Source organism: Simochromis diagramma, unplaced genomic scaffold (genome assembly GCF_900408965.1).
Source record: "Simochromis diagramma unplaced genomic scaffold, fSimDia1.1 OVJJ01000596.1, whole genome shotgun sequence".
In the NCBI taxonomy this organism is placed as follows: domain Eukaryota; kingdom Metazoa; phylum Chordata; class Actinopteri; order Cichliformes; family Cichlidae; genus Simochromis; species Simochromis diagramma.
In genome coordinates, this window is record NW_024387245.1 from 15,359,943 (window position 1) to 15,387,933 (window position 27,991).

The 27,991-nt window shown below is 40.3% G+C and overlaps 1 protein-coding gene and 1 long non-coding RNA gene across 4 annotated transcripts in view; both read left to right on the forward strand.

Annotated features, from left to right (window-relative positions):
* Window positions 1-27,991, forward strand: part of LOC120714343 — an 873,031-nt gene that overhangs the window by 553,109 nt on the left and 291,931 nt on the right. The window lies entirely within an intron of this gene.
* LOC120714314 (spermatid perinuclear RNA binding protein) overlaps window positions 1-27,991 on the forward strand; it is a 93,827-nt gene that overhangs the window by 59,772 nt on the left and 6,064 nt on the right. For 2 of the 3 annotated variants that reach the window (XM_040000471.1, XM_040000470.1), the window contains exons 4-18: window positions 1,850-2,112; window positions 4,940-5,108; window positions 7,301-7,559; window positions 11,651-11,766; window positions 12,577-12,672; window positions 14,071-14,182; window positions 15,583-15,680; window positions 16,926-17,031; window positions 17,728-17,811; window positions 18,340-18,548; window positions 20,011-20,163; window positions 20,386-20,520; window positions 21,304-21,444; window positions 21,927-22,056; window positions 22,765-22,818. In XM_040000471.1, coding sequence (XP_039856405.1) covers window positions 1,850-2,112; window positions 4,940-5,108; window positions 7,301-7,559; window positions 11,651-11,766; window positions 12,577-12,672; window positions 14,071-14,182; window positions 15,583-15,680; window positions 16,926-17,031; window positions 17,728-17,811; window positions 18,340-18,548; window positions 20,011-20,163; window positions 20,386-20,520; window positions 21,304-21,444; window positions 21,927-22,056; window positions 22,765-22,818 — 2,125 coding nt within the window. Of the gene's footprint in view, window positions 1-1,849; window positions 2,113-4,939; window positions 5,109-7,300; window positions 7,560-11,650; window positions 11,767-12,576; window positions 12,673-14,070; window positions 14,183-15,582; window positions 15,681-16,925; window positions 17,032-17,727; window positions 17,812-18,339; window positions 18,549-20,010; window positions 20,164-20,385; window positions 20,521-21,303; window positions 21,445-21,926; window positions 22,057-22,764; window positions 22,819-25,257; window positions 25,573-27,991 lie in introns of those variants that run through there. The other variant, XM_040000472.1, reaches the window with a different exon arrangement.

Sequence of the window (27,991 nt, forward strand, 5' to 3'; positions counted from 1 at the left end):
GGGTTCGGGCTAGCATAGGTCCACAGAAAATGAATATCAATCATTGTGATGTTCTGTCAAGTGACAGGAAGACGACTGAGTGTATGTGTGTGCATGAAGGCGGTCCTTGGATTTCAAGTAGATTGATAGTAGCACTCGTGCTATACTGTGAATGCTACTTGAAAAAGCTCATCACTTCTGGGCATGTGTTTGCGTGCGGGTTCTGGTGTGCGGTTCTCTTTGAGTAGATGTGGGTATGTGTGTGCAGTGAATAAAGGAAAATGTGGGTCTTGGAGATAAGCAGGTCACCTTTACAGCTTACTAACAGCACCCTCGTTTTGAACTGTATGTGTCGTATGCACCTCGGGCTCCCCAGAACAATATGATAACCCCGGCTGTTTAAAAATGAACCCCATCCTTAAGATCCAAGCAATCATGAAACAATATCTTGACTTCTTTTTTAAAATTTTTACTCTTTTTTTTAAAAACAGGAGAAAGCAAAGCGAGGGAAGTAAAAATAGACAAACCGAAAAGAATTCCAATGATCATAGCAGTAAAAGAGAAAAGTTGAAAATAAGCAAGATGAAAGCCACAGTGACGACTCTAGTTGATGTTCTATTTTCATGTACGGTCACAAAAAAATCCAGACAGTGAAGAGAGCTGAAATTGAGATTATAACAGAAGTGATGTTGCTACTAACCATCCAAGCACTCAAGAACAGAACTGAAATAATTTCTTACAACAGATATTAATTATCTCTTGTATGAGTATTCCTGTTATTAATTAAACAGCTGCCGCAGAGATTTTACATTATGTGTATTGCAGCAAATTTTATGCATTGATAATAGATTGTAATACATTTTCAATACAATTATGCTGAGCAAAATTAGAATAGCTAATGCATAACACTCAGATGTTTAAATACTTTAGCACTGCAGTTTTTCCCCGTTGAACAGTTAGCCTTGTAAACCTCTATCTACTCTGTGAAAGGATGAGGAGTGTTTTCATATGAATCCACATAAGCACCGCGGACCCATCTGGGTGGTATTAACTGCAGGACACAAATCACAAAGGCACCGTTCCACCTGCTCCTCTCCTTCTTCTCTTTACGTCGCCAATTTGTCTCTGAATTCAGCCTCTGGTCGCACAAGCATTTCTGTCATTTATCCTTGTTAAAGATTCTGCACTGCTCCCTTCGCACTCCTCTGTTGTTATCTATTCTCTTCCTTCTTGGCTTTGGTGGTAGGTGCCTTCTATATTCTGTCATTTACCCTCCCTCTGTGCTACCCTTTTCTGAAGCCTTGCACCTGATATCTTTCTGCTGTGGTGTTCCCCCTTAAACCTCTTACCAAGTAGAATCGAGCATGTGAAGAGCTGACATGAATTCCCAAGGCCAGAATATCTGAGTGACATGTGGAATGGACTCAGTGAGATGAATTTCTGATAGCCATGTGTGCGTGTGCATATGTGCTAGGGTCAGTGGCAGTAAATAGGAGCTGTCACAGAAGTTAGAATTGATTTCTTTCCTATAAAAGAGATAACATGTTCTGTGAGCACAAAAGCAACTTGGGCAGACAAAAAAAGCCTGTTGCACGCACACTATGTGGGATAGCTGTGTTGCATTTTAATTTTGTGTGAAAGGCTTTTTTTGGGTTTTGTTGTTTGTTGTTATTATGAATAAAGTGAGTCCTTAGCAGGGAGTCCAAAGTGTTTGTTTGATGGATTAAAGCTCAATCTGCTGTTAAAGAATGTCCTTGCTGCAGGGAAAGGAAGGTGTTTTTATGCGTGTTCGTTTACAAGTATGCAAGCCCGTGTGTTAGTGGTTTCTGTACGTTTTAATCTCTCTGTTTTTTGTCATCCTCCCTTTCAGAGGTCCTTTCGTTCCTTCAGTAACGATGACCGCCACGTCATGGCGAAACACTCCACCATCTACCCCTCCTCTCAAGAGCTGGAAGCAGTTCAGACACTGGTATCCACTGTCGAGTGTGCCCTCAAACATGTCTCTGATTGGCTGGATCAGAGCAGCTGCGAAGTCCACAACCAGTTTGACAGCCAACCAGCAGACAGCACAGAGGAGGACGACCCTGGTGATGAGCCCAGCGAAGAAACTGAGGATTCAAGTGATTGCTACAGGTAGGCAGAAGAAACGCACAGTGGGCTTTAATTCATAATTTTTGTTGATGTTTTTTTTCAGTTAATGGATTATTTTGTCACTCAAACACAAAATAATTATTTTGTCAAACCTACAAACCATAACCAAAGACGTTTAATGTATTACATCAACAGTTCGGTAAATATACCTATGCCTTTAAAGCTCACTAAAGACATTTTCACACATGAGCTTCGGACAACATCAGCATAATAATAATCAAGCTAGTGTCTCACTACTAAAAATAAAGTTAACATGGATCTATGCCTGGGTGGAGCATGCAGGAGGCATGGACACATGACATCCACGCCAATGCTACTACGGACAGTTATCTGCTCTATTCTCTGAAATTTGCATTCTCACATTTGGTGCCTCCTAAATGAGAGTTCGCTCCTCTTTTAAACACTAAAGTGTCAAGTGTACAAGTTGTGGATTTAGTTTAGGTTTTGTACAGGGGAAATGACTTCCTAGAGAGATGTCATCACTTACTGTTACGACCCGGCTCAAAAGCCGCAACATAGAAACAGAGATGAATAGCAGAGTGTGGGTGAGACGAGGTTTCATCCTAAAATGGAAAACCAGGTTGCCAAGATGGCTAGTGCACTGCCGGGAAGCTTGCCTCAGGTATGCTTTTATCCACACCTGACTAGGTGTGGCCAATTAGCACCAGCTGAAAACACTGAGACGATTAGAAGCTGCAGAGGGACGTAACACCTCCTCCCTTAAAAGGGTTCCTCTAGGACCCTTAAATTTATTAAAAGCCCCTCTGAAGCCTTCAGTTCCTTGACCCACAAACCCGGAATAAAAGTTAAAGCTAACAGAAGCACAGTGTTCACGTTATAGTTGGCATCTCTAAGCATGGATGGGCATGAGGATTTGAAGTTGCCACACTGAACAGACAAAAAGTAACATGTGACCAACACAAAGGAGCACAACAGTCAAACCCAAAATGATTACCTGATCTGCTACAACACAAAACCAAAAGTAGCAACAAATGATCACAAGTGATCTGTTGTCTCCACCACACAAACAGTCACATACAAGTGGCCCTATACCACAACAAGTTACTTTAATCCAAAAAGTCCAGTAAATCAAGCACACTAGTGACCAACCACAAAATGGAGAGCTACGGCCACACAATGATCACATCAAGGGTGGCTCAGCACCCCACAGTGTTATTGCCATCACCTGGCCAACAACACTCACAAGTGATCCAACAAAATAGCCATATTCCCCACAACACTAAAGGTCACATCACAAAACCCTCACCTCACAAGGATCTCATTAGCATCCATCAACACTGACATATGCACACACATGGTGTGCACACAATGCCAACTTAAAAACAGCCTACCTGCCTCAGCTACAGACCATAATCATGAATAGTCTCAAACCTCCTACCAAGTTTGGTGCCACTGATTCACTATGTGCAACTCCCAGCCTAAAACACTAAAAACAACAAAACCCTTACTTTCCCTACCCTAGTCTTCAGTGGTGTACCAGGCTCGAGGCAACTTTAAACGCGAACTCGAGACCAGGCAGCAGACCAGAGATACAGTCTCCTACCAAACTCTGAAGCGTACCCCCACCCAGGATAGCCACCAAACACAATAAACTAAAACAATAAAGCAAAACAACAAACAAGTGCTTCGATGGAAGGGCAGCACAGTCACCCAGCTGAAACACACTTACTAAAGGGAGTTTGCACAATTACACTGAACACCATCACTCACCCACTTAAAAGCAAAACAAACTGATATTCAGTCTCCACTAAAATGTCCAAAGATCCCGGACAAGCCACCACTTATGTTACGACCCGGCTCAAAAGCCGCAACATAGAAACAGAGATGAATAGCAGAGTGTGGGTGAGACGAGGTTTCATCCTAAAATGGAAAACCAGGTTGCCAAGATGGCTAGTGCACTGCCGGGAAGCTTGCCTCAGGTATGCTTTTATCCACACCTGACTAGGTGTGGCCAATTAGCACCAGCTGAAAACACTGAGACGATTAGAAGCTGCAGAGGGACCCACTTAAGTCACTCCCACTTGAGCCACCAGGGACTTTAGAAAAGATAAGATTGTTCTATCTCTCCACATGTTGAGGAAATTCTGTGGCAAATAGCTGCATTTTTAAAAAGAAAGGCACAGTTGAGAAGCCTGAATTTCTTCATTCTTACATCACATAAACAACTTTAGATTTGTTGTTTATTCTTCTTTTGCAACCTAGAGTACTGAGTCACTGACAAAAAAATGTTGGCACTTATTAGTGTTGTTTACTTCTCACAGAGACTGTTCATGCTAAATACTTTTTTATGCAGAAGGAAGAAATAAGTTAAACACACTTCTCTCAGGTAGAAGGAGCATATGTTGCTCAACAGGAAATGAAACGGCCTCCACCTGGGGGCTCCTTCTTCTTGAATCTTTTTATTAATGGTTCAGTAGTTTTCATTGATATCTTGAATTGCCTTGTCTGATCTTATTTTGCTGTGTGAATTGGAATTTTAGTATTTTAATCTTTCAAACACTTTTGTGTTTGTTAGAGATTCAGATATTACGCTGATGAAAAGAGGTTTGGATCTCCCGTTGAGTCGACTTCATGCCTGCAGTGCAGTTCTGTTTGTCAGGTCTCGCACAAAATTGTAGGTTAATTTTATAACAAGGTTATTTTTCTCTTTCATCGTATTTAACTCCCTGAGAACTAAGCATGGATTCTGTCTTTGATATTTACTAGTTATGAATTAAAATGTTCATATGCACATAGCTTAAAATCTCATACAAGAGAAGACTTTATATATTTATTTATGTGTTTACAGGGAGTCCAGCGGTGGCGGCTTGTTGTGTGGAGTGATGAGGATCGGCCTAGTGGCCAAAGGACTCCTGATCAAAGGCGACATGGACCTGGAGCTGGTGCTGATGTGCAGAGACAAACCCACACAGACATTGCTGGACACTGTCTGTCACAATTTACCCACACAGATTGAGGTTAGAGACACACACAGGAATGCACCGAGGCGTGCATGCTTCTCTTGTTTTTTCACTTTCACCTTTAATCTTTGCATTAAACCCACAATCACATCAGTCTGACAAATGTAATCCAGGAATGCACTATATTTACATCACACTCTTCTTCAATGTCAGAAATTAAGCCGTTTAAATAAGCTTCTACATTTTCTTCCTGAATTCACCAGCTCTCACTGTGTTGTGCTTGTGAGTGTTGAGGAGAGTGTCATGAGTGGTAGCGTGAGCATAAGTAGCCAAGTGACAGCAATATTGTCAAGTGAGAAGTTGAGAGGTGTTTGAGTATGTATGAGTCATGTGTGATTAATACTCTCGTCATTATGTCAGTGTCACATTTCCTCATTAATAAGTCATGGCAAAGAAGTGAGGTCCTGACTTTCACACATACAAGATACACACACATACACTTACAAACACACACACAATACAGCTCTCTGAAGGACAAGTATCTCTTTTTTACAACCTGTGACTTTGACCCCTGTTTGTTTTATAATCTAGGATTTATACCATCTGTTGTTTCAGTTGGGTTACACACCATTTAAATTATTTCATTTGTAGGATATACATCACTGCAGCCTGGTGAGGGGCTCTGACTGGAAGGGAAGGATTTAGCAATATAACAACAAATGTAGGGAAACACTTTCCAACGTGGCTGGCAAGTGCAGAAATTACCCAATAAATAAATAGTGCCAGAGCACAACCTCTCTGCTCACAATTACATTTTGAGGTGGAGTGTGTGTGTGTGTGTGTGTGTGTGTGTGTGTGTGTGTGTGTGTGTGTGTGTGTGTGTGTGTGTGTGTGTGTGTGTGTGTGTGTGTGTGTGTGTGTTTCCTGTGAGAAATAATCTCATGTTGCGGCCCAGTGACCAGCGATTTTGAATTTCCCATCAGAGCCAAATGGGATGTAGATGGGCCCTCTGTGACTCACTGCTCATTTAAAGGGCAACTGGAATGTAGACATAAACCCAGATATACTTGTTTTTGTCACTTATAAAAACTAGGTAGCTTATTTTCCTTTAATGTTGTTTTCTAGACTTAATCCAGCTTAATCTTGTCAGCTACTCATGGCCAACTCAAGCTTAAATTTAGCTGAAGAGGGTGAGGTCTGTTTTGGGCTATTACAAAGACTTGAATTCACTGTAATTTCAACTGTTACAGTACACTGAGACTTAAAGTGCACATAACTGTGGCTGACTGGTTCACAGAAGGCAGGCAAGAAAATGATTGGACTCAATTAATGATGTCAGAATTGTGTTTGACAGCGTGAGAGTTCGACTTGTCGTAAAGAACAGACTAGCAGCCCGAACACTCAGGAACGCAGGCAAACAAGCGAATACAGATCTTCCTTATTTAACTTACACATAAGTTTTATTTGACATCCCTTTATTCAATATTTTTAATCACTCATGACTGTATATGCTTCATCTGGGCCTCTGTGTGTACTGATCTTTGCATGTCTTGTAGGTGATATTAAGCGTGTTAATTTGTTTAAGTTTGTTCTATACAGTACAGGTGTGTTAAGTAACGGTTGTGGCTGCTGCGTATGCTGACATGAACATATTAGCATAAGTCATCATGTTGTAGTGCTGACCAGCGAGGTCAACTGTAATTAATTTCTTCAGAACGAAGGTTGAATGAGGCACAGTGTGCACATAGAGAAACAAATGGGTGTTGAGAAAAATACATAAACAGTGTCTGCAAAACTTATACAGAAGATTCGCCAGATTTCATCAGATATTACTTGATATCTGTGTCTTCAGTAGATTTTACAGCTCTTCCAGAGTTTTATATAAAGGCTATTTGATAATTAGACGCAGAAATTGGGAGTCTATATTCTAACCTGCCAGTTATTTGAAAAAAAAAAAAGGAAATATCTTTTGAAGGGTCCATGCGATCTTTCTGTCTTCTTACACAGTCAGTTCTGTGGTCAGAAGTATCCCTGGGTGTTTTTATGGTGTCCACAAGACTAACTACCATCACTCATTTATTTTCACATAAAAACTTCCCCTTATTAAATCTCCTGTCGTACCTAGTGATGTTGTTGTGGTGTGCTTAAGCCGCACAATGCTGAAATATATTTTGCTTCTTCATCTGTGCTGTGTCATATTGTGGCCTTGGCCTCTTGACTATCGAGTTATGTCTGTTGACACACAACAGAAGCTGACAGAAGAGAAATATGAGGTCACAAGCTCGTTGCCTGAGGCGGCCATCTTGGTAAAAACGACAACAGAGCCTAAACTCACTTTGAAGATTACCCTCACCTCACCGGCCATGAGGGAAGATGACGAGGAAGAAGAGGAGGAGGAGGAATTGGAGGAGGAAGAGCAGGAGCTGGAGAATGGGGAAGAAGGAGAAGAGGTGGTGGAGGGGGAAGTGGAGGAAGAAGAGGAAGACCCAGAAAGCAAAAATGGACGAGGTAGGGGCATAGGAATAGGAAAGTTGTTCTCTGTTTGGCCGCACCTCAGCACATGCACTATCAATTGGTCTTTGTGTTAACTATGTATATGTTATTAGAAAACTCCACATTTTTTGTCAGACAAGAGGTTTGACCTCATGAACTGATGCTGACACAGGACAAGACAGGTACAGGCAGAGGTGGGCAGAGTAGCCAATCATATTTCAGAAAAACAAATACTCAAGATGAATTTTTTAAAAATGTCGACATTATTTTACTGATTTGACAGCCTGCTACACGGTGATCCAGGTTAGTTGCTTTCAAGTGTGTAAGTAGAACTTTCTTCATATGATAGAAAACTAGTATTACACAGTGCTTAGAGTCGTCAAAGATGACAAAAAAAATCTCCACAAACAAGATGCTGCAGACAAAAATATATAAATGTCAAAGCAAGGAACCATTAATAATGATCTAAACCCCCGAGGATGGCTGGTCCCTAATCTAGGAGCCAAGAAAAATGCTCATTCACCACAAATCTCAAACTTTAAGTGGGCCAAAGCCAGGAGCTGTGAACCTATCAGTGGCCAACAGGCTGCTAATAGGTAGGAGATCAAAACAGCATTGTTCTTAAGAAGTAGTGAGTGGATTAACAGTTTTTAATGTCACTCCTGATTTTCACAGAAAACCTGTATAACAAAATCGAGGTGATAAGAGATTAAGCAGCTGAACTTTGGAACAAGTGCAGCGACATCTTGGCTGGAACAAGTATTAAGTGTATTACAATAGCCATTAGTTGATTCGATAGAACAGCGTTTGTTTGTTAAACCTTTTGGAAAAGGGAGACACAGTTTGTCAATAATTCTTAAAGGAGAATTTATTTTAACCTGGATCGTTTGTCATTAAGGTTGTAGAGATTTAGGGTAGCAAGGAGCCACACAAATCTGGCAACTCATCAGCTGACCAAACCATTGTTTGTGTGTAAGGGCATGGAATTTTATTAACATTACTCTACATTATATACACCAGTAAGTTAAGATGTTTTTAAATTGCATATAATTTTCCTTTCCACTGTCGCTAAGTACTTGCTTAAATGGGGTCGTTGGATTTTTGTTTTTTTTTCTCTGTATTATTGTAGGATCTTTACTTTACAGTAAGAAGCACCTTGAGGCAACTGCTGTTGTGATTTGGTGCTATATAAATGAAATTTAATGAATTTTAAGTAGAGAGCTTTTCTACTCTATGCCCCATTCACAATAGTACTTTTTTTTTTTGGCAACCAGGAATCAAACCACCACCCTTCCATTTAGCAGATGACCTGTGCTACCTCCTGAGCTACAGACCCACTAGTGCAGCCCACACATTGACTGTTCGTCAGTCTGTCTGGTTAATTTGAATTGGAAAGCCAAATTCCAAGAATAAAGGAGAATAAAGTTTGGCCAGTGATGTTTTGTCTCTTGAATCTGCCACTGTAGCAGCAGCAGTTTTTCATGGCTTGGTTTTAATAAGATATCAGAGCTTGTTGCATTAATGCCTGAATTAGTCCCATTATCCAAACCAATTATTACAGAAATATACTGCTCCAAAATGTTTCAGTTACTCTAGTTACTTTATGACATTTTACAAAGTAATTAAGTAAAATCGAGCTGAAAGGCTCTGGTGTTGAGTCTGTAAACAACCCATCCCCATTACCCTGTTTTCATGTGTAGCAGTTACTGGTTATAATTGGTTGTGGGATGTAAGATTGGGAACCAAGGCCAGCAGGCCAGCGAAATCAATAAGCAGCCAGTAGCAAGCTGCCCATCTATCCTGTGGCTCTCATCCAACTAGACACTCGGGTCTCAGAGAGAGATGAGCGATAGCACGAAGGTTTGCCGTACATCATTCCAGATGCCTCGGCATGATAGAGAGGACCCCTCGTATTTTCTCACCAAGGGGAACACATCGGTTTGCACACATGTTCACTCAGCTGCAAGGAGGAGGAGGAGGCCACACACACACAGTCATATTTTGTAAAAATACCTGTCACACTGGATATCTAACTCTACAGATTTATGGCGATCATATTTTAAAGTGCAGGGTCAAATACTTTTCACATTAACACATGCAACAGCCGGCATAAACACCAGTGGTTTAAGACCAGTGGCAGTGCCTGTTTTAGCTCCGTTTAGGCTTGTCAGGAAATGATTAGCAACATATTAGGGAGATTAATTATCCCTAAAAAAATTTGTTAACAAAAACTTTCCATGTTTCCACAAATGCAGATTGTTTCCATAAGCTCTAGCTGAAATGTTAGACGGGTGAATTATGTCTTCTCAGCTGATAACAGGTGATCATTTATACAGTATTTTTCAGTCACTTTAATCCCATTTGGGAATTGGGGTTAATGTTAGTAGGGTTAATTTTATACATTTGACAAGTTAAATTTTTATGCTACAGATAAATATTTTATTGAAGATGTGCACATGTTTTGCATGCATGTGTGTGCTTTACTCACTGATGCAGCTCACTTGCTTTGTGTGGTAAAGAGGGGGGGGTTACTCTTTTTTTTTTCTTTTTTTTTAAATCTCCCTCTGTACTCAGTTATAAAGGGTAATACAGAGAGAGATAATGATAAAAGAAGAGCGCTGATTGAGAGAACAGGGGGAGGACAAGCGAGAAGAGAAAGACTAATGATCTGCTAGTAGCTGAGCTGTCCAACACACAGCTGGGCCCAGTCTGACAGACCTTAGGATTTACCAGGACACGTCACACTGAAACATAGATTGCACACTAAGGCTTGCCATTGTCAGGAAACGCTACACTGCATTTTATAACGCAAGATAAATGCTTTCACTCCGGCACACATCGGACGCATTTGACATTTAAAATTAATGCCTCTCGAGGCTAGGATTTTCTTTTTATGGGAGACTGATGAGGAAAATATTTACCTAGTTGTGTTTTCATAGAGCCCCAAAGGGCTCTTTAATGTGTTTTATTTTATCTCCAGTTGGTCCCGCGCACAATAAAACCTTCTTTGGAAACCCCATGTAACGGCATTCATTCATACACAGCTGCGTTTGATTCAGCTTGCCGTGCATATCACAGACTTTGTGCTGTTTCTCGAGTAGCAGGCCAGTTGAAGCTGCACTAACCCAGCCAGCCCTGTGTGTAGGGCAGCATGAATCAAATGCTTACATATAAAAGTATAATGCTCTACTTTTACCAACCATGATGCTCTGACTAAACCCTGCCTTGATCCCTCTTGTGTTGTGTTTGTCTCAGACTGGGTCAAACTATCTTAGATTTTTTTTTCTTTTCCTTTTCAGTTCTACTTTAGGAGCGCTTGATTCTGTGTTTGCCCAGACAGGTTGTTGAATTGCTTTCTCTGCACCATCATTTTCTCTATGAGCCTGTGAAAATCAAGTGCACCTTAAGTAATGCAGAAGACAAACAAAACTGCTATTTTGACTCCTGCCTGGTGCAGACTGGATCAAAATAAATAAAATCCTTGTCAAATACATAAAGGAGAGATTGATTTACATTGCTGGGCACAATAAAAATGACTCGATATGCTCCAACTGTGCTCACACACAGTAAATCAAACACTCCTTAGGTATTTGTTTTGTGTACGTCTGTGGGGGGGCTCTCCATCCCACAAAGTTGTCTCTTCCTTTGTAACATTGGTTGCTCTGATGTTTTTTTTTAGCCACTTAGTGGATTTAAAATACTAAACCGCTATTCAGTAGCTTGTGCAATTTTCAACACATCTCTTTCTAGGATGGACAGTAAATTTATGATAATATGTGGTGCAGTCAACACACATTTGACTCATCCTAGTGTTGAAAATGGCACTCCATTTAAAGAGTGAGGAGCCCTTGATGGGCATCCATTGCGGATCTGTAATCCGTGCAGCGAGTGAGCACTTTGTACAAGGAGAGAGCAACTTTATGGCATGAAAAGCACCTTATATGTACCAAAAATATCCATGCATGTGTGTGTGTATGTATGCTCGCACACACGACTTCGGGTGTGTCTGCGTACATTCACGCGCGCAACACTCAAACACACACACTCAAAGCTGACGTGTGTGTGTTTTACGTTCTCTATATTGGGTTGTTATTGTTTTGTGGCAGTGTTGGGTGCTGCTGCGCAGAGAGTGGAGGCTGAGGAGGAGGAGGAGGGGGAGGTGCTGGATAGACACAGATGTCTGTTGGCCCTGGCAGCGCTGCGACACGCCAAGTGGTTCCAGGTCGGCACCCACTCACTTCCTGTCTTCGTGCCCGATGCTTATTGTAGCCTGACGACTCACCCAGAGAGAATAGTCAGATAGAACTATACTGCCTGTTATGCACACCCAGGGAGTGTAAATGTACTGATTTTACTAAAATAGTAAAATTGAATGTGTATGTTAGAACAAATGCAAATGCACTAATGTTTTCTTTTGTCCTCTAATTTGCATTTTCAGTTTGCAGGATGTTGTTTTGCAACATCATGGCAAAAAAAAGCCACTTTATACATACCTGCTCCAAAAGTTTAGTGTAGAGCTGGAAAAGAGTGAGATTAAAAGTTTTTTGTAAAAAAGTATCGTAGGGCTACAAAAGCAATGGTTGATACTTGTTTTTCTTTTTGGCAATTATGTGAACCTGCCTGCTCCGTACAACATGTCAGTGCTTCCCTTCAATTCTCCTTCCATACCCCTTCCCATCTATCTCCCTACTCATTTACCTTATTGGCAAAAAGAAAGAAGAGGAAACAAAAGAAAATAGTGGTAGCCTGTGTATATTCTAGAGACAAACACAAAACACAAAGAAAAAATAATAATAATGAGAAATAATAATTAACATATATGTTCAGTAAACTAATTCAACATCTTTTGCGACACACAGTTTTAGAAAGATCCAGTCGCTTCCTTTTGACTGTGGCTTTGTGATTTTCTGCAGGCGGTAGTCTGTATGTGTTTGAACAAATACCACTGCTCCTATACTCAGTTTGTTCCCTTTTCTCCTCTCCTTTAATCTTCCTCTTTGCCTCCCTCTGTCTTTCCCTTCCACCATCTCAGGCTCGAGTGAACGGACTCAAGTCCTGCGTTATCGTTCTCAGGATACTAAGGGATATGTGCAATAGACATCCCATCTGGGAACCTCTGAAGGGATGGGTGAGTGTTGTGCTCGCCTTGTTGCTCCTGTGTTCAATTACTTATCATCTGTAAATCACGTGTTTTATGCTAAAACCTAGGCAATGTATGTAAATGAAACAGGTTACAAATGGAGCTACTTGTGTAGATGGTTTAAATACACTCACTGGACACTTTAATAAGTACACCTTGCTAATGCCAGGTTGGACCCCCTTTTTCATTCAGAACTGATTTAAGTCTTCATGGCATGGTGCTGGAAACATTTCTCAGAGATATCAGTGCATACTGTATGACAGCGTATTGGGGTCACGTAAAGAAAAAAATGTTAGTGTTCATTTTGAGAATAAAGTTGAAATAATATTTTGAAAAAAAAGTCAAAATGCAGCGATTAAAGCTGTTGTTTGAAGTCAAAGAACTGCCACAGCTGCTACACCCTCTACAATATGCTTTTTGTAGATACGCTATTGACATTGCACTTCACACTCAGTCTTAGTGACATGAAAACTGTTTCTCTTTTAGCACATAAGCACAATGTGGTGATAAATGTTGAAAAGATGGTGCAGAAAGCTACATCTAGTCAGAAGGAAAAACTGGGGGATAAAGTTGTTTCACAAATTCATCTACGCGAGGCATTTTGTAAAGCTTATATCAGCCCTAGCAGTTGTTTCACTTAAATCTCTACATTTTGACAATAACAATATTTTGAGTTTAATCTGGAAATTTTGACTTTATTCTCCACATTAACAATAATATTTTTGTTTCTTAATGTGACCTTCATGCTCCTTCATAATACATCACACAATAGCAGCAGATTTGTCGGCCACACTTTTTTCTTATGTTCTGTGGTCTGATTTTTGGAGATCCCATACAAACGATAGCCTCAGTTTTCTGTTCTTACCTAACAAGGGTGGCATCAGGTTCCTGCGGCTGGAGCCCATCTGCTCCAAAATTCAGAGTGTTGTGCATTCAGAGACACTTTTGTGCATATCTCAGTTGTAAAAATTGGTTATTTTGCATTCCTTTTCTATCAGCTTAAAGCAGTCCGACCATTCTCCTCTGACATCAACACGCCCAGCCAAGCCCATTTCTTTAAAGTTTACAGATGGTTGTGTGGAGAAACCCCAGTAGATCATCATTTTCTGAAATACTTAGACCAGTCCGTCTAGCATCACCAACCATGCCACATTCACAATCACCTAAATCAACCTTCTTCCCCATGCTCAGTTTGAACTCGATCAGGTGTTCCTGACCACGTCTACATGCCGAATGCACTGAGTTGCCATGTAACTAATTCGAAATTTCTGTTGAACAGGTGTACCTAGCAGCAAAGTGGTCAGTGAATGTACCTTTTAATGACATATCACCCACATTTCTCTATTATTGCATGCTTATCTGTTTTTATGTCAACTTTTTTCACAGCCCTTGGAGCTTATCTGTGAGAAAGCCATTGCCACCTGCAACAGACCCCTTGGGGCAGGAGAAGCGCTGCGCAGAGTCATGGAGTGTCTGGCCTCAGGCATACTGCTCCCAGGTACTTGGTGTGGTGTATTCATGAAGGAATTTGGCTACGTTCACACTGCAGGCGAAAGCGCATCAAATCCGATTTTTTTTTACCCCATGCGACCCATATCCGATCATGGTATGACAGTGTGAACAGCACAAATCCGATATTTTCAAATCCGATCTGTGTCACTTTCGTATGTGGTACTGAATCCGATACATATCTGATGTTTAAGAAAGCGACTGCTGTTTGAATGGTCATGTCGCATTAAATCCATCTTTTATGTCACTGACACAAGACAGACGCCAATTACTACGAGAAGACATCATGAACGCTTCCTGGCCATCCAGTGTAGATGTTAGAGAAACTGTTGGGAAGACAGCGTTGGAGAAACGTGAACATGTTATTTGTACTGTATAATCTGCAGATTCTGACAGAAATCTGCAACTATCCTTTGAAGCACCACTCCTCTAAAACAGCAATAAGGATAATTATTAGGCCATATGTAAATAACAAAATAACTTTATAACTTAAGGCAAAATTGGGAAACGTAAAGTCCGAAACAAGTCTTTATATTAAGGGCCATCAGTCAAACAATACTGTTTGCTCTGGGTCTAAACAGAGCGCGTTGTGTGTGACGTCTTCTTTTGCGCATGCGGGCCGCTTTGAGCGTTCACACTACAGCGCGTTTGCTGTCACATTTTATTTGTAGTGTGAACAAGCAGAAAAAAAAATCGGATTTGATCAAAAAATTGGAATTGAACATTAAGTCCTGCAGTGTGAACGTAGCCTTAGTGACTGCAAAGATTTGAGTAGATGAGGATGTATTTTCATACAGTTTTCTGGCATTTCTTACGAGGAGAGCTAAATAAAGTTCTTAATGTGGGTAGATGAGGAGATATATCACAGCTCTGCTTGACACATTTTTGAGCAGTTTTTAAGAGAGGTCGAGACATTATAAATGACCCAGCAGAGCACAGCTGTCTGAGGCAGGTCATCATTATTATTATGGAAGCATCTTAATTAGAGCTAGCTTAATGGCTTCTTTGCAAAGTGTTCTGCATCACTGGGTAAAATTGTCTTTGAATAAAGCTAATTTACTTTGGATCAAAAACCAGTGTTCTCCTCTCGGACTGGTGCTTTTCAAGTGCCTACTTTGAAGGACTGAAAGGAGCTATTTAAAAGTGGAAGAGTGGAAGTTTAACAAACTGCAAATAAAAAATAACCCATTTTAATTCAAAGGGAAATGTATGCCACACTAGAAGGAGAATGTTTATTTACCTACAAGATGTTTTTCTCCATTCATTTTAATTCTCAAGATTTTCACTGTCTCTTTTAAAGTCAAGCCCAATTAAATGCTGCTGAGCTGCACCGTCGGCACAGAAAGTGACAATGACTGACTTAGCATGTCTGTGTGTCACTTCCCCCAGGAGGCCCAGGTTTACACGACCCGTGTGAGAAAGAGCCAACAAACACACTCGCCAGCATGACTGACCAGCAGGCTGAGGACATTACCTTCAGTGCACAGGTACACACGTACAATGTAGTTTAACTATGGCATTGCTATCACCCAGTGCTTCTTGCCCTGAGCTGGCAGTGTGTGGGAATCACTCAGCAATATGCCCATTAGCAAGACAGGAAGACCTCATTGCTGCCCCAACCACTCATTCTGCGAGCACACACACACACACACTTACATTCAGTCACCAGAAAGAGCTGTGTGGTGCCGCATTTTAATGATTGGTGTGGGAAGCTATTGCCATTGCAAGCCATAAATCCATCTCTGACACCTCGAGGACAGTATTTATGCGCGTGTGGTATTTGTGTGTGTGTATGTGTGCGTGTGCCGTCATGTCCTTTGACACACACACTCGAGCGAGCAGGGCAGCCTCTGAGCCTCGTGGCTTAGTGAATCTTGCCGTCCATTTCCTTTTGAAGGCAGCCTGGACGAGGCTGGAATGTCAATGGGGATAATTGCATTGGAGCAGATACAAGAGCAGATAGGAGAGAGGGAGCTGTTCTGTCAATGAGCTGCACCAGGTGTCATTAATATCTGAGACACTCTACCTCCCTAATAGATTTATATTAGCAGAGTCTCTATGTGCCATTTGGTTATCTGTTTGTGTAGAATTGGGATGCATGTAAGACACTGAGCATGATAAGTTAACATAAAGACAAATGAGTCATTATGGTTGAATTTGGGTACAGTTTTGGTGCTTTGTGGTGCAAGATAAGAAAGTGTTTTGAGGTTTTTTTTAAATCGTATATTTAGAAGTTTGCCCATGCATTATCCAGCTTTATACTCCTAAGTATTGCAGATTCACTTAAGTACAAAATGTCCATTGTTGTTTAAGTTAATTTGTGTTGTGACAAATTAACTTAAAGAACTGTTGTGACTCCTCATCGGAACAGTTCTTCTGTCTCAGATATTCAGGATATAGCAAACAGCACAGACGTGCTGTGAGTTATCACAGAGTAAAGAGTGAAGGAGCTTCTTACATGTGTTTATCGACTCTGGGCTGTACATAAGTTAAACATTGTAGGATATTTTGACTCTCTTTATTTAGACTTAAAGAGTAACTCCACCAGTTGCATCCTTTTTAATGTTTTATACTGTTTTTAAAATAATTTAATAATGTTTTATAATGCTAGTAAACATCTTGAATACTGCACGCTGTGCCTCTGTTGACATCAAATCTGTCTCGGTTCAAATGCGTTTCTCAGCTTTCATCATCTTTCTTTTTGTGTATGGTGCGTGATTTGTGTTCAACAGCATGCTCTCAGGCTCATGGCGTTCGGACAGATCTACAAGGTGTTAGAGATGGAGCCTCTTCCCTCAAATAAACCATCGCAGAAATATCCGTGGTCTGATAAAGAAGGTGTGTACCTTTTTTTATTCCCCATTGCTGCTCTGCCTGCCCATCCAGTTCTAGATCAGACAAGGCCTTGGCTGTCTTCTCACACTTGTCATGACCTTTCTGGGTGTATTATGTGTTTTCTATGCACTTCTGTAGCACTGCCAGCATCATCAGAAAGGCTGACATATTAATCATAATAAAACTAGCTTCAGTGATGTAGGTATGTTATATACATTTTTTTCTCAGTTTTTCTATTGACCCTGTCTGCAGTGCCACACTAAGGATTTTAGCTTTAGTGAAATTGCTTTAGGTTGTGCATGCTTTCTGCAGGAAAAAGAGAGACTCACAGAAATCTCATAAGATCTTGAGCTGGCACATAGCCAAAGTGACTTTCGTGGAAAATCGAAAATCGGCCTTTTGAAATTTTGATGCTGACATGGAAAAAGCATTTATGGATTAAGGTGCACGTAGGGCACGATCTGGTATGTCTTCCTCATTGTTTGACTGTTTGCTGGTCTGCCTGTCGGCTCTGTTTATCTTCTCTGTGTGTTCATCCGTCCTGTGCTTGTTCTCTTGTATCGTTTGTTCTCTGTGACATTGCCTTTGTGTGTTTTTGTCATACACAAGTGCCACATGTGTAAGTTGACATAAACATCTCTTGTAGTTAGTGATTGATTAGTAATTCTCTCTGTGTTTATCTGTGTCTCTTGATTTTAGGGTTAGGTTTGAAGAGGCCATATGATGATGGAGCAATGGATGACAAGGACCTCATCAAGAAGATGAAGAGGAATCTAAGAAAAGGTACAAGGAGGAAGACAAATCTAATATTGTAGTCTGCTTGTTATATTTTAAATCCTAACAGTGCGTATGATTCAAAGTATGTTATATTAGAAAATGTTCTTTCATCATTCGATTTTTATGATTTTATCTACTGAGAAGCCTCGCTTATCTTCACCTTGTCTCTCTTTTATTGCTCCCTTCCTCTCTTTTTCATTCCTCTGAGACACATCGATGCTATTGATTGTTAACATTTTAGCAGGCCACCCAACCATTCCTAGTATTTTCTTTGTACAAGGAGAAGATGAACCACAGCTAATCGAGGCAAAGAGGGATTTCTATATATTGGCAAAAAGGAGGAAAGTGATTAAAGGCACCTTTATTCCTCATAAAAACAACTTGGCAGAATGCTGAAAAACATTACAAATTACCCTGATTTTTCTCTACTCTGTCCAATTTCAGCTTTTATAACTTTTGCATTACAGTTATTAAATGTACCCTGGTTTGCTTTATGGCTTACTATTATTCTCTCTTACCTGTTTTTGGCCTTAGTCCTGGACAGTAAAGCCATAGACTCCAACCAACCAATGAACGCCCTGATGCGGCTGAACCAGATCCGGCCAGGGCTGCAGTACCGCCTGCTGTCCCAGTCAGGGCCGGTTCATGCTCCAGTCTTCACCATGTCTGTGGACCTAGATGGAACAGTTTACGAAGCCTCTGGATCCTCTAAGAAGACTGCAAAGCTTCACGTTGCAGTCAAGGTAAGCTTGATTTCTGTGTTTGATTACATTTGTGTCTTTATGTTTTTTAAACATGGTTGGTTAGAAATGTAGCCTCACAGCAAGAAGGTTCTGAGTTCAACTTGCTGGCTGCTGTCTTTCTCTTTAGCAGTTGCATGGCCACAGGTGTGAATGTGAGCGCGGGGGATGTCTATATCTCTATATGTTAACCCTGTGGCAGACTGGCATTGTGTCTAAGGTGCAGCCCTCCTCCCACCACATGACAGCTGGAATAGGCTCCACTAGGAAGAAAATGGATGGATAAAATAACACATAGAGAACAGTAAAAATAGTCTTAATAATTTCTAATGCCTCTCGCGGTTGCTGTGACCTAATGTCTGACATAAGCATTCACTTGGACTCAAGGATGAACTGGCTAAAGGTCACTGTGACCTCAAAATTGCCACTCAACAACACCTTTGCCATTATTCAGTGCCATAACTGAGGAGCAGAAGATTTAGATTGTGAACACATTTTACATTTGATCAAATGCTGAAATAGTGACACTAATTTTTGGGGACCACCTATTCAAGTCTTCAGGCCACATGCCATATGAGTCTGGACGAGCACGGATTTAAACTCCAACTTGACAGGTTGGCAGTAGCCTGAGGCCTCAAGGTGGTAATTTCAGTTGGCTCCCTGAAAAATTTCACAAGTTCCAGCTGACGCCAAACCTGTATGGCTACAAATATGTTTTTGCCTACGTATACCTGCTGATGTGTTTGTGTGTGCGAGGAAAGATGGAGGTGGGCAAATCCATGTAATCCCAAAGTGGTTGTGAACAAAGAGGCTCTCCAGAGCACCGAGCTGGGATAATCCGCTGTCCGCTCCATTCCCATAAAAGGCTCTTTCTCCCCACCTCTCCTTCTTTTCTGTTCTCCTTCTTGCTCACTTCCTTTCTCTCATGTGCTCACCTTTTGATCTCTCTTTCTCGCCTTCAGTTTCTTTACCTCCTGCTCTCTCACATATACTCTTACTGTAGGGGCTGGTTGAGCAGCTGTGACACAATCAACGTCCTTCCCTCCCTTCTTCTCTCCCTGTCTGTGTGCTGCTGTCTTGTCAAGGACTTACATTAAAGTGATATGATACTCAAATCAGCTAACCATTGTACAGCTGAGCCATTAATACTGCAGTATTCCTGCCTCAAGAAGAAATATTGGTTGAAATAGATTCTCAGCATGCTTCTTTAATTCAATCTTTTTTGCCTGATTACACTAATGCAGTCTTCTCAGAATGAAGTGATCTGACGTAAAGGAACATAAGTGAGTTCATCAGAAATCATGTTCATATTGCAAAAGCAATGTAAGATTGTTTGATTAGTCACTTTAAAGGTTTTATTTTTTATTTTGTTGCTTTAATGCATATTAGCCCTTTTAGGTGTCTTTGCCTGCCTTTTTCCTTCCTTTCCTACCTTTATTTTTACTTCCTTGCCTTCGATCTCAAGGTTCTCCAGGCAATGGGCTACCCGACTGGATTTGACTCAGACCTGGACCCCATGAGTTCAGACGAGAAGTCAGACAGTGAGGGGAAGAGCGAGACCTCCTCGCACACTAGCAATAACCCAACACACTCCTCGGACAGTTCCAACACACTTGAGGTAGGGAATGAGAAGTGTGTGTCAACAAATGAAAGCACACGCTTAGTTCAAATGCTTTTTTTTTAATCTGGTAAAATTTGATTTGAGCTACTGAAGCATAATAGGAAGTCAGTGTGGTTTAACATGAAACGCACCTCCCATGTTAACTGTCATATTTGTTATTTTATAAATAAATGAACCCACTTTTAAATTAAGTTACTTTAATACCTTTTCACTCTCCAGGTGCGAACTCAGGGTCCCATACTGACAGCGAGTGGAAAGAATCCTGTCATGGAGCTAAACGAGAAGAGAAGAGGCCTCAAATATGAGCTCATCTCTGAGAGTGGAGGCAGCCACGACAAACGCTTTGTTATGGAGGTGAGAGAAAAATGTTTTTGTTACGGATCTTGTCAAAAGTAAAAGTTAAAAAAAAGAAGTTGCCTTTGAACATTGCCTGCTTTTTCAGTCCTTTTCAGTCAGTCCAGTTTTATAAATCCATATATAGTTATATCTATTTATATGCACTAGCCTTATGGCATATGGGTTGTCTGCTCAACCCAGTAAGGAATGCCGGTGTCCCAGGTCAGGCTGTGTTAAAAAAATGTGGTCATACCAAATATTGGCTTTCATCTTGTTAGATTTGTAAAAATTCAGTTTTTACCATATATATTATATTTCTATTTGTGTTTGCACGTTTCAATAAATCAGTGCACTTATTTCCTATCAAAATACATGTATAAAGAAATGAGGTCTCAAGCCTTGTGCGCAGTATTGTACACAACCAGAAACAGGCTCATCACCCGGCAGAGTCAGTGGGGTGGTTTGTTTTCCGACATGCCTGGTTGCTCCATCGCTCTGCTGATTGATTAGCAGGCCTGCTTGACAGCAGGGCATCCTTAAACAAGCCGTCCTGTTCAGCAAGACTCGCTGACTGACTCACTGATGACTTCAAAAAACGTTGCCTTTGGCCCACATTGTGCGATTTTTAGCTCTAACAGATTTGTACTATAAAAAGTGTGAATACCCATAGAAAGACCTACATCAATAAAATAAGAGAGAATGAATTGTTTATAAATCACTACAGGTCTAAAATGTAGTATGTTTCTTTTGTTTTTCCCTAAGCATAAAACACATTTCTGTGAATATTTGTGTGCATGTTAGGTGGAGGTCGACGGGCAGAAATTTCGTGGGGCAGGCCCCAACAAAAAAGTAGCAAAGGCCAGCGCTGCCCTAGCAGCTCTGGAAAAACTCTTCTCTGGTCCCAACGCAGCTGCAAACAAGAAGAAGAAGATATTGCCTCAAGTAAGGAGAGACACACTTATGCAGCACAACCCTGACACAGATGTCCCCAATTAACTCTGTAGCATGTGCATTTACACTGAAACAACAATAAACTATTAAACCAGTCTTTCTGTCCTATTTTGCATTACTGTTATACTCTTTCTGATCAAAAAGCAGTTGGAGAGTTTGCCCAATGTGTTCCTCTATCAGTAATCAATAACACTTTGTTTAGACTGATTAAACAAGTTTAACAGATCAGTACTTTTATGAGATCACCCCTCTTCCGCTTATGTTGTCAATAACGCTATTTCCCATATAGATCTGTAAAAAATGAGACCCAAGTGCATTAGAACATTGTCAGTGTTACATGCATGTTTGATTTGATATGTTCTTGCAGTGCCGCTGCATTCATGCAGTTCAGACACACATCTTTCTAGCTTTATGGCCAGCTTCTGATCTTGGCATTGTGATTGTTAATATGTGTACTCTGTGCCTGTGTTCAGACCAAAGGAGCCCTGGCAGCAGCAGCAGCAGCCTCAGCAGTAGCAGCTCAGGTTGCCAGAGGAAGAGGAAGAGCGGCCCTAGCAAGAGGAGCCTTCGTCAGTGCAGCTGCACCTGGATATGTCACTCCAGGTAGTGAAGGGATTTTGTGTCTTGTTATGTGACAAAAGAAAAAGTCACCAGTTTGCAACGCTGTAAATGTTGCATTTGTTGTTTTTAGATATAAATCAATAATACACAGCTAGCACAGTTAACATTTTGCATCTTAATCTTAATTTTTCTTCTTCGAAAAATGCACATCAAATTATACTGGACATGGTTTTTAACTCAAATCTCTGTTCCCAAGCTTGCCGATTTCCCATTTTACCACTGTACAGAATTTCTTGGCTAAACTATATTTTATATTATATTTTTTATTTGACATGACAGTTTCTGCAGATCTGGCATTTTCTTTTTTTCTTGGCCTTAAAATTCTGACATTTTCCTCTGCTTTAGGCCGCTTACTTATTTTCCTGTGGTTAAAAAAACCCATGCATTTCCCTGTAGCTGTATTGCAAAATATCACAAATACCCTACAGTCACCTATAGAAAAGGGGATAGCAGTAATTTGTTGAGAGCAGATAAACTGTGTAGCATAAAAACCACTGCAAGATTTATCTTCATTATGCTTGAGGAGTACAGCATCTACTTAGGTCTCATACTTTAAACCCATCGCTGTCTGCTAGAATTCAAAGTGGCCCAAATAGTCATCTGAAGTTACACAAAAAGCTGAAACGTGTGTTAGTTTTGGATTTAACAAGTGCAGAATTAAATTAGACCTTGTAACCTCTTTCCCAACAGGCTTTGGGACACCGTATGGCTACAGCCCTGCTGCAGCAGCTGCTCCTGCGTACGGTACGTGCCTCTTCGCGTCCACTCCTCATCAGCTCAAGCCTCCTTTTTCCATCTGTAACCTCCCTCCATCTCTCTCACTCTCTCTCTCTCTCTCTCTCTCTCTCTCTCTCTCTCTCTCTCTCTCTCTCTCTAGCCATTTGTGGGTAAATTAATGAATCTTCAGTAGGTTTACACTTACAGCCCTTGTCCTCGACTGCTTTTTATATCCATTTCTTCTCTTTTCTCAAAATGATTTTAAAATCTTGACCCCCTTTAAGATCCAAGTTTTAGCGTTTAACATTTAATCTCTTTGTTGTCTTTCTACAATCAGATCTGTGCTTTGGCTAATTGTCCACTCAGTCCGTATGTGTTAATCTGCCTGTTGCCTCTTACACTCTCATCTCTTATGGTTGGACTGCTGCTCTATCAGCACAGAGTGCTGTCGTCTGTTTCCGGCTTTCATCTAAAATCATCCAAAAAACAATCCTGATTGTGTTTATATCAACACATCTTCCGGCATTGCCTTCAAATAGTTTAAATGCAAAAGAGTAGAATGCTATAAAAAATATTTGAATAGTTACCTTGTTTCTTGACTTTTATTAACCTTTTATTAACCTGAGCCCTGTTCGTAGAGCCATCATCCGCATTTCTGTTTAGATTAGCAGAAGGAATAGAACGAGTTCCAATTTTTTTTTCCAGTATTTTTAAGATACACACCAGCTTTCCATCAGTAGGACTGCTGCTACACTGTTTTCTTGTTCTCAGGACATAATATATACTTATACTTGACCTTCAATAGCATAGGTATTGGCGAAAAACCCACTCCATACACATATTTACGTTAACAGAGTGAGTCCTGTGCAGTGGGGCTTTACATGTAGTACTAGGAGGCCTCGCCGTCCATCTTACAGCCTAGTTTGAAAGGGTCTTATGTGCTAGAAGAAACTACCTTGAGGGCCCCAGGCAGATTTGTAACAACCCCCTGAGAACCCAACATCCCTGAAAATGAAATCCACCTCAGTTATATGTTTATGAAAGCTGGAACCCAGTGTTAGTTCCCAGGCAGTTTCAACTGGGTTTTTTACATGTTAGTGCAACACCTTTCCTTGCTAAAATAGTCTGCCTTCACTGGCGTTTTCAAATAGTTATTGTTTACCAAAACAATACATCAGTAGCTGGCCTCATACTAAGCAACTGAAAAACAGTAGTGCATAACTAGGCTATTAAATGCCCTGCATGTTCTGTGGAAGCACATAAATTGCTTCGTACTGTGTGCACCTTTGACCCATTACTCATCCGAACATGTCACGTATCCTGGCTTGTATAACTAGTCCTGACCTTGAACTTACTCTGCACCTTCCCACAAGTAAGTAGGAAGTTCAGTGGAGATTAAAAATATGCATTGAACTAGATAAAAAATATAGACACAAAATGTTTCATCCACACAATTTGCAACAGCACAATGTTTGATATCTCTCTTTAGTGTTTTGGTCTCTATCTCTGCACTTGTATTCTTGGACCCTGAAAAAAAATAGCTCTGCAAGAATAACAGGTAAAAAAATAAAAAGCAACTTTTGGCTGCTCACTTATTCGCAGGGGGTCGCCACAGCAGGTAGCTCTGCGTGTTTGATTTGGCAGATTTTTACGCCGGATGACCTTCCTCACGCAACCCCAAAGTCACTTGTGTCTCCTCGCTGTTCAAAAATATTTCCCTTCTAACAGGCCTTGATGCAGCCTGATAGTGTAGCTCCACTCAATCTAAGGCCACACTTACTTTAGGCTATCTATCTTCTGATTATTCCATAAGCTGTTAGATTTATTACTACAGTGTCAGTTACGGAACAATGCGAGCACCAGCTTCTGTTTCATTACCTATTTTTCAGTTGATTCTTTCTCTTTATTTTACCCCTTCATTCCTAATTTTAAAGCCTTGATCATCATTATTAACATTACCAGTGTACACACTAGTGTTATTGTTGCGATCAAGAGCAATTATCGGATTAGTCACACTGATTAAACCATTTTTTTTTTAAAATTCTAGTGCAACCTGGCGTAATTATTACTGCCTTTACAATCTAGAAAAAAATCTAGGAAAATCCAGTCTGATTGTCTAAAGGCCCTGCTGGTCACCATATTCCAAATCATAATAAATAACGGGATTGTGAAATCAACGCTTTTAAATTGACTCAAATAGACCGAAATTAACAGAATTGTACAAAATTAAACTTTAGCTTTTCTTTTTAACTCCCGCTTTGTCTTCTGTGGTAAACCACTAATAAAGGCTGTCACCTCGTGTGCATACATTCCTGCTTTTTCTCACGCAGTTACACTTCTACCTCTGGGAACCTGCTTGTCTAGTGTGACGGGTGTTTGATGGACATACTCTTAGCATAGTGAGCATTGGTTATTTGTTCCCCAGAACTCATGCAGAGCTATGCTCTTCTCATGTCTCCCCTCTAGGTTTGCCCAAGAGAATGCTTCTGTTGCCTGTCATGAAAGTGCCCGCCTACCCCGTCCCCCACTACCACTTCTTTTAGCATAAGAGACACGTCATACCAAAATGCACCTAGGTTTTCTGTAGAAGGGAGACAGTTTTTTTTTCTTTTTCTTTTTTACAGTATGACGAAGGGGAAAGGATTAAGGACTTGAGCTGAAGATTTGTAAAAGTGCTTTTTTGCTTATTTTATATTGTTTTTGGTTCCAAAAACTTTTATGAATATTAAAAACCCTGCAGGTTTTAAGTTCTTAAGATATAAAAACATTTAAAAACTTGAAGGATTTGTACTGTGAATTGTTACCTCATTCTATGAGTCTAAATAGTAATATATCTATCGATCCATATTTCTATACATATATATATATATATATATATATATATATATATATATATATATATATATATATATATAGATATATATATAGATAGATATATATTTAGCCTTTTGTTATTTTGTTCTTTCCTTGCTAAAGACGATGATATCCTTTGCAATATAACACACACATCACACATATTCTGTGTACAAAGAAAATAATGTGAGTGGTGTGAAAGATGTATAGGAATAAATCATCAATGCTGCAAAATAAAGTTTATCTTCAATAAAAGCTGAACAGCTCCTGTTGTATATCTCATTTAAAGGCTTTCAGCTAAGAAGGAACTTAATAGAGTAGCGCCTTCCTCTTTGGTTCTGTTTGGACTGGATTTGTACTTATGTCACCTAACGTAGACAGATTTATCTTTTTTCAAACCTGCAAATAGTACTATAAAACCTACACTATTAAACCTATAAATAGTACTAGTACTGTTAATATTCCAAGCTCATGCATTTGCAAATATTGAATTTCAGTACCTCGTCACCTCTCAATTCATCTCTTTGACCTTCAGCTTAAAGATTACTCAGAGAAAAAGACAAAGACGACATGATGAATTTAGAACGCCCTTGTTAGATCCTCCATCTTGCATTCAGCTGCACGATCTCATTACTGCATGTGGAATTAATATTCGGCAGGTTTCCCGCAGCTCTCAGAGTTAGCGTCTACAGTATTGCATTTGTTGTAATGTGAGCTAACGGCAGTCTTTTGCAACAGAAGAATACTGACATTGCTCAAGAGGACCTCACTAGCATAAATCATCCTACAAATAATAAACTTAATATGTTCTGCACAGACATTTAAGTCAGTGTTTTTCATCTTTGCCTGACATTCGAGTTGTAGCTCCGTGAATCATACTTCACCGTTAGCATTTTCATGTTGTTGTTTCATAATTTTCAGTGTCATTGTCAGTATGGTTTGTTGTGTTTGCTCATTTTTTTTCCTCGATGCTAAGCACCAGCACCAATAATACCACTAAAACCTGGGCTTAAAACTATCCTCTATAAGATGATTGTAAAGAAAAAAAACAGTCTTTATAAATAATAACTAAGAGGAAAATGGCTCAATGTAAATAGAGTGCAGTGAAGGTGAAACTCAAGCTTATTCCATCAACACACCAGTCAAAGAGTGCCAATCGAGACAGAGTTCTGCCCGTGGCCCTTCAACCACGTCTTGGTCATCCAACCAGCAAGTGATAACCACACACCCCTTCGAGGACGTCTCCATGGTTACGGCTATGAGGCGCAGCCATTGGATGAGAGGACCCAATGTCTTGTCCAATGGTTGGTTGAGCTCCTCTGAGTTGTTATAAAGCCCTTAAATAATCTCTGTCCTTCTGAGACGTTAACTTCAATCTTACACGATTGAACACTATTACCACTTCTTCCATTATGTGTTTGTTTGTTTTTTTTTCTCTTATTCTTTTTGTTCAGGTTGATATTATTTCAATGCATAAAGATCCACAGATCCATAGAGAATATTTACTGGTTTTGATATTTAGGGAAATATGTTTTATGGCTTTGTTGCACTTTAAGCTGCATTAGTTTAGCATAAAGATTGCAAGTAGGGGGAACAGCTAGCCAAGCTAAGCTCAGGAGCTCGCATTGTAGAAATGTGGCTGAAATTAAAGCAGCAGAAACTAAATTATCATGATTTTTAGTGTCTTACTCTGTGCACCTTTACAGGACATGGGCATAGAATCCCCAGGGGTGTCCAATTATATCTGCCACCTGGATACCAGCAGACAACCCTTTGAGTCTGGTTGCAGGGTGGTGCCACCAAGGATCAGGCTTGTTCTTGGACTGTGCAGCCTGAATTAAAAGCTTGGGTTCTTTGTTGTGTTCCCCCAGCCTTTCCTCAGCAGTTTTTGCAGTGTAATAAGGCACATTGTCTTTCTGTCCTATCACGATGGTCCGACCCAGTGAGACAGACCTTTAACTAGACACGTCTTTTAATGTTCTGACTGGAAAATGTACATTCCTTCTAAAGCAACCAGTTTTCTTCTGAAAAATCAGCTCCACAGCTACGAGAGGTATTACAGATCCCAATAACACAATTTAGCACAGTGTGTTAAATAAACTAAAAGTGTAACTATTAGTCTTCCTGGCGCCCCTAGATCATATTTTTGTCCTATTTTTGAACAGAGAGAGGCTCGCTGTTTCCCCCTGTTTCTAGTATTTTTGCTAAACTAAGTGTCCTTTGGATGCATCTTCATATTCATTAGACAAGCGGCATTGATCTTCTCATCTACTTATCTTCCAAAAAAGCCATTAAGAATATTTCCCAAAGTGTTTTGACTATTGCTTTAATTTAATATACAGGACAT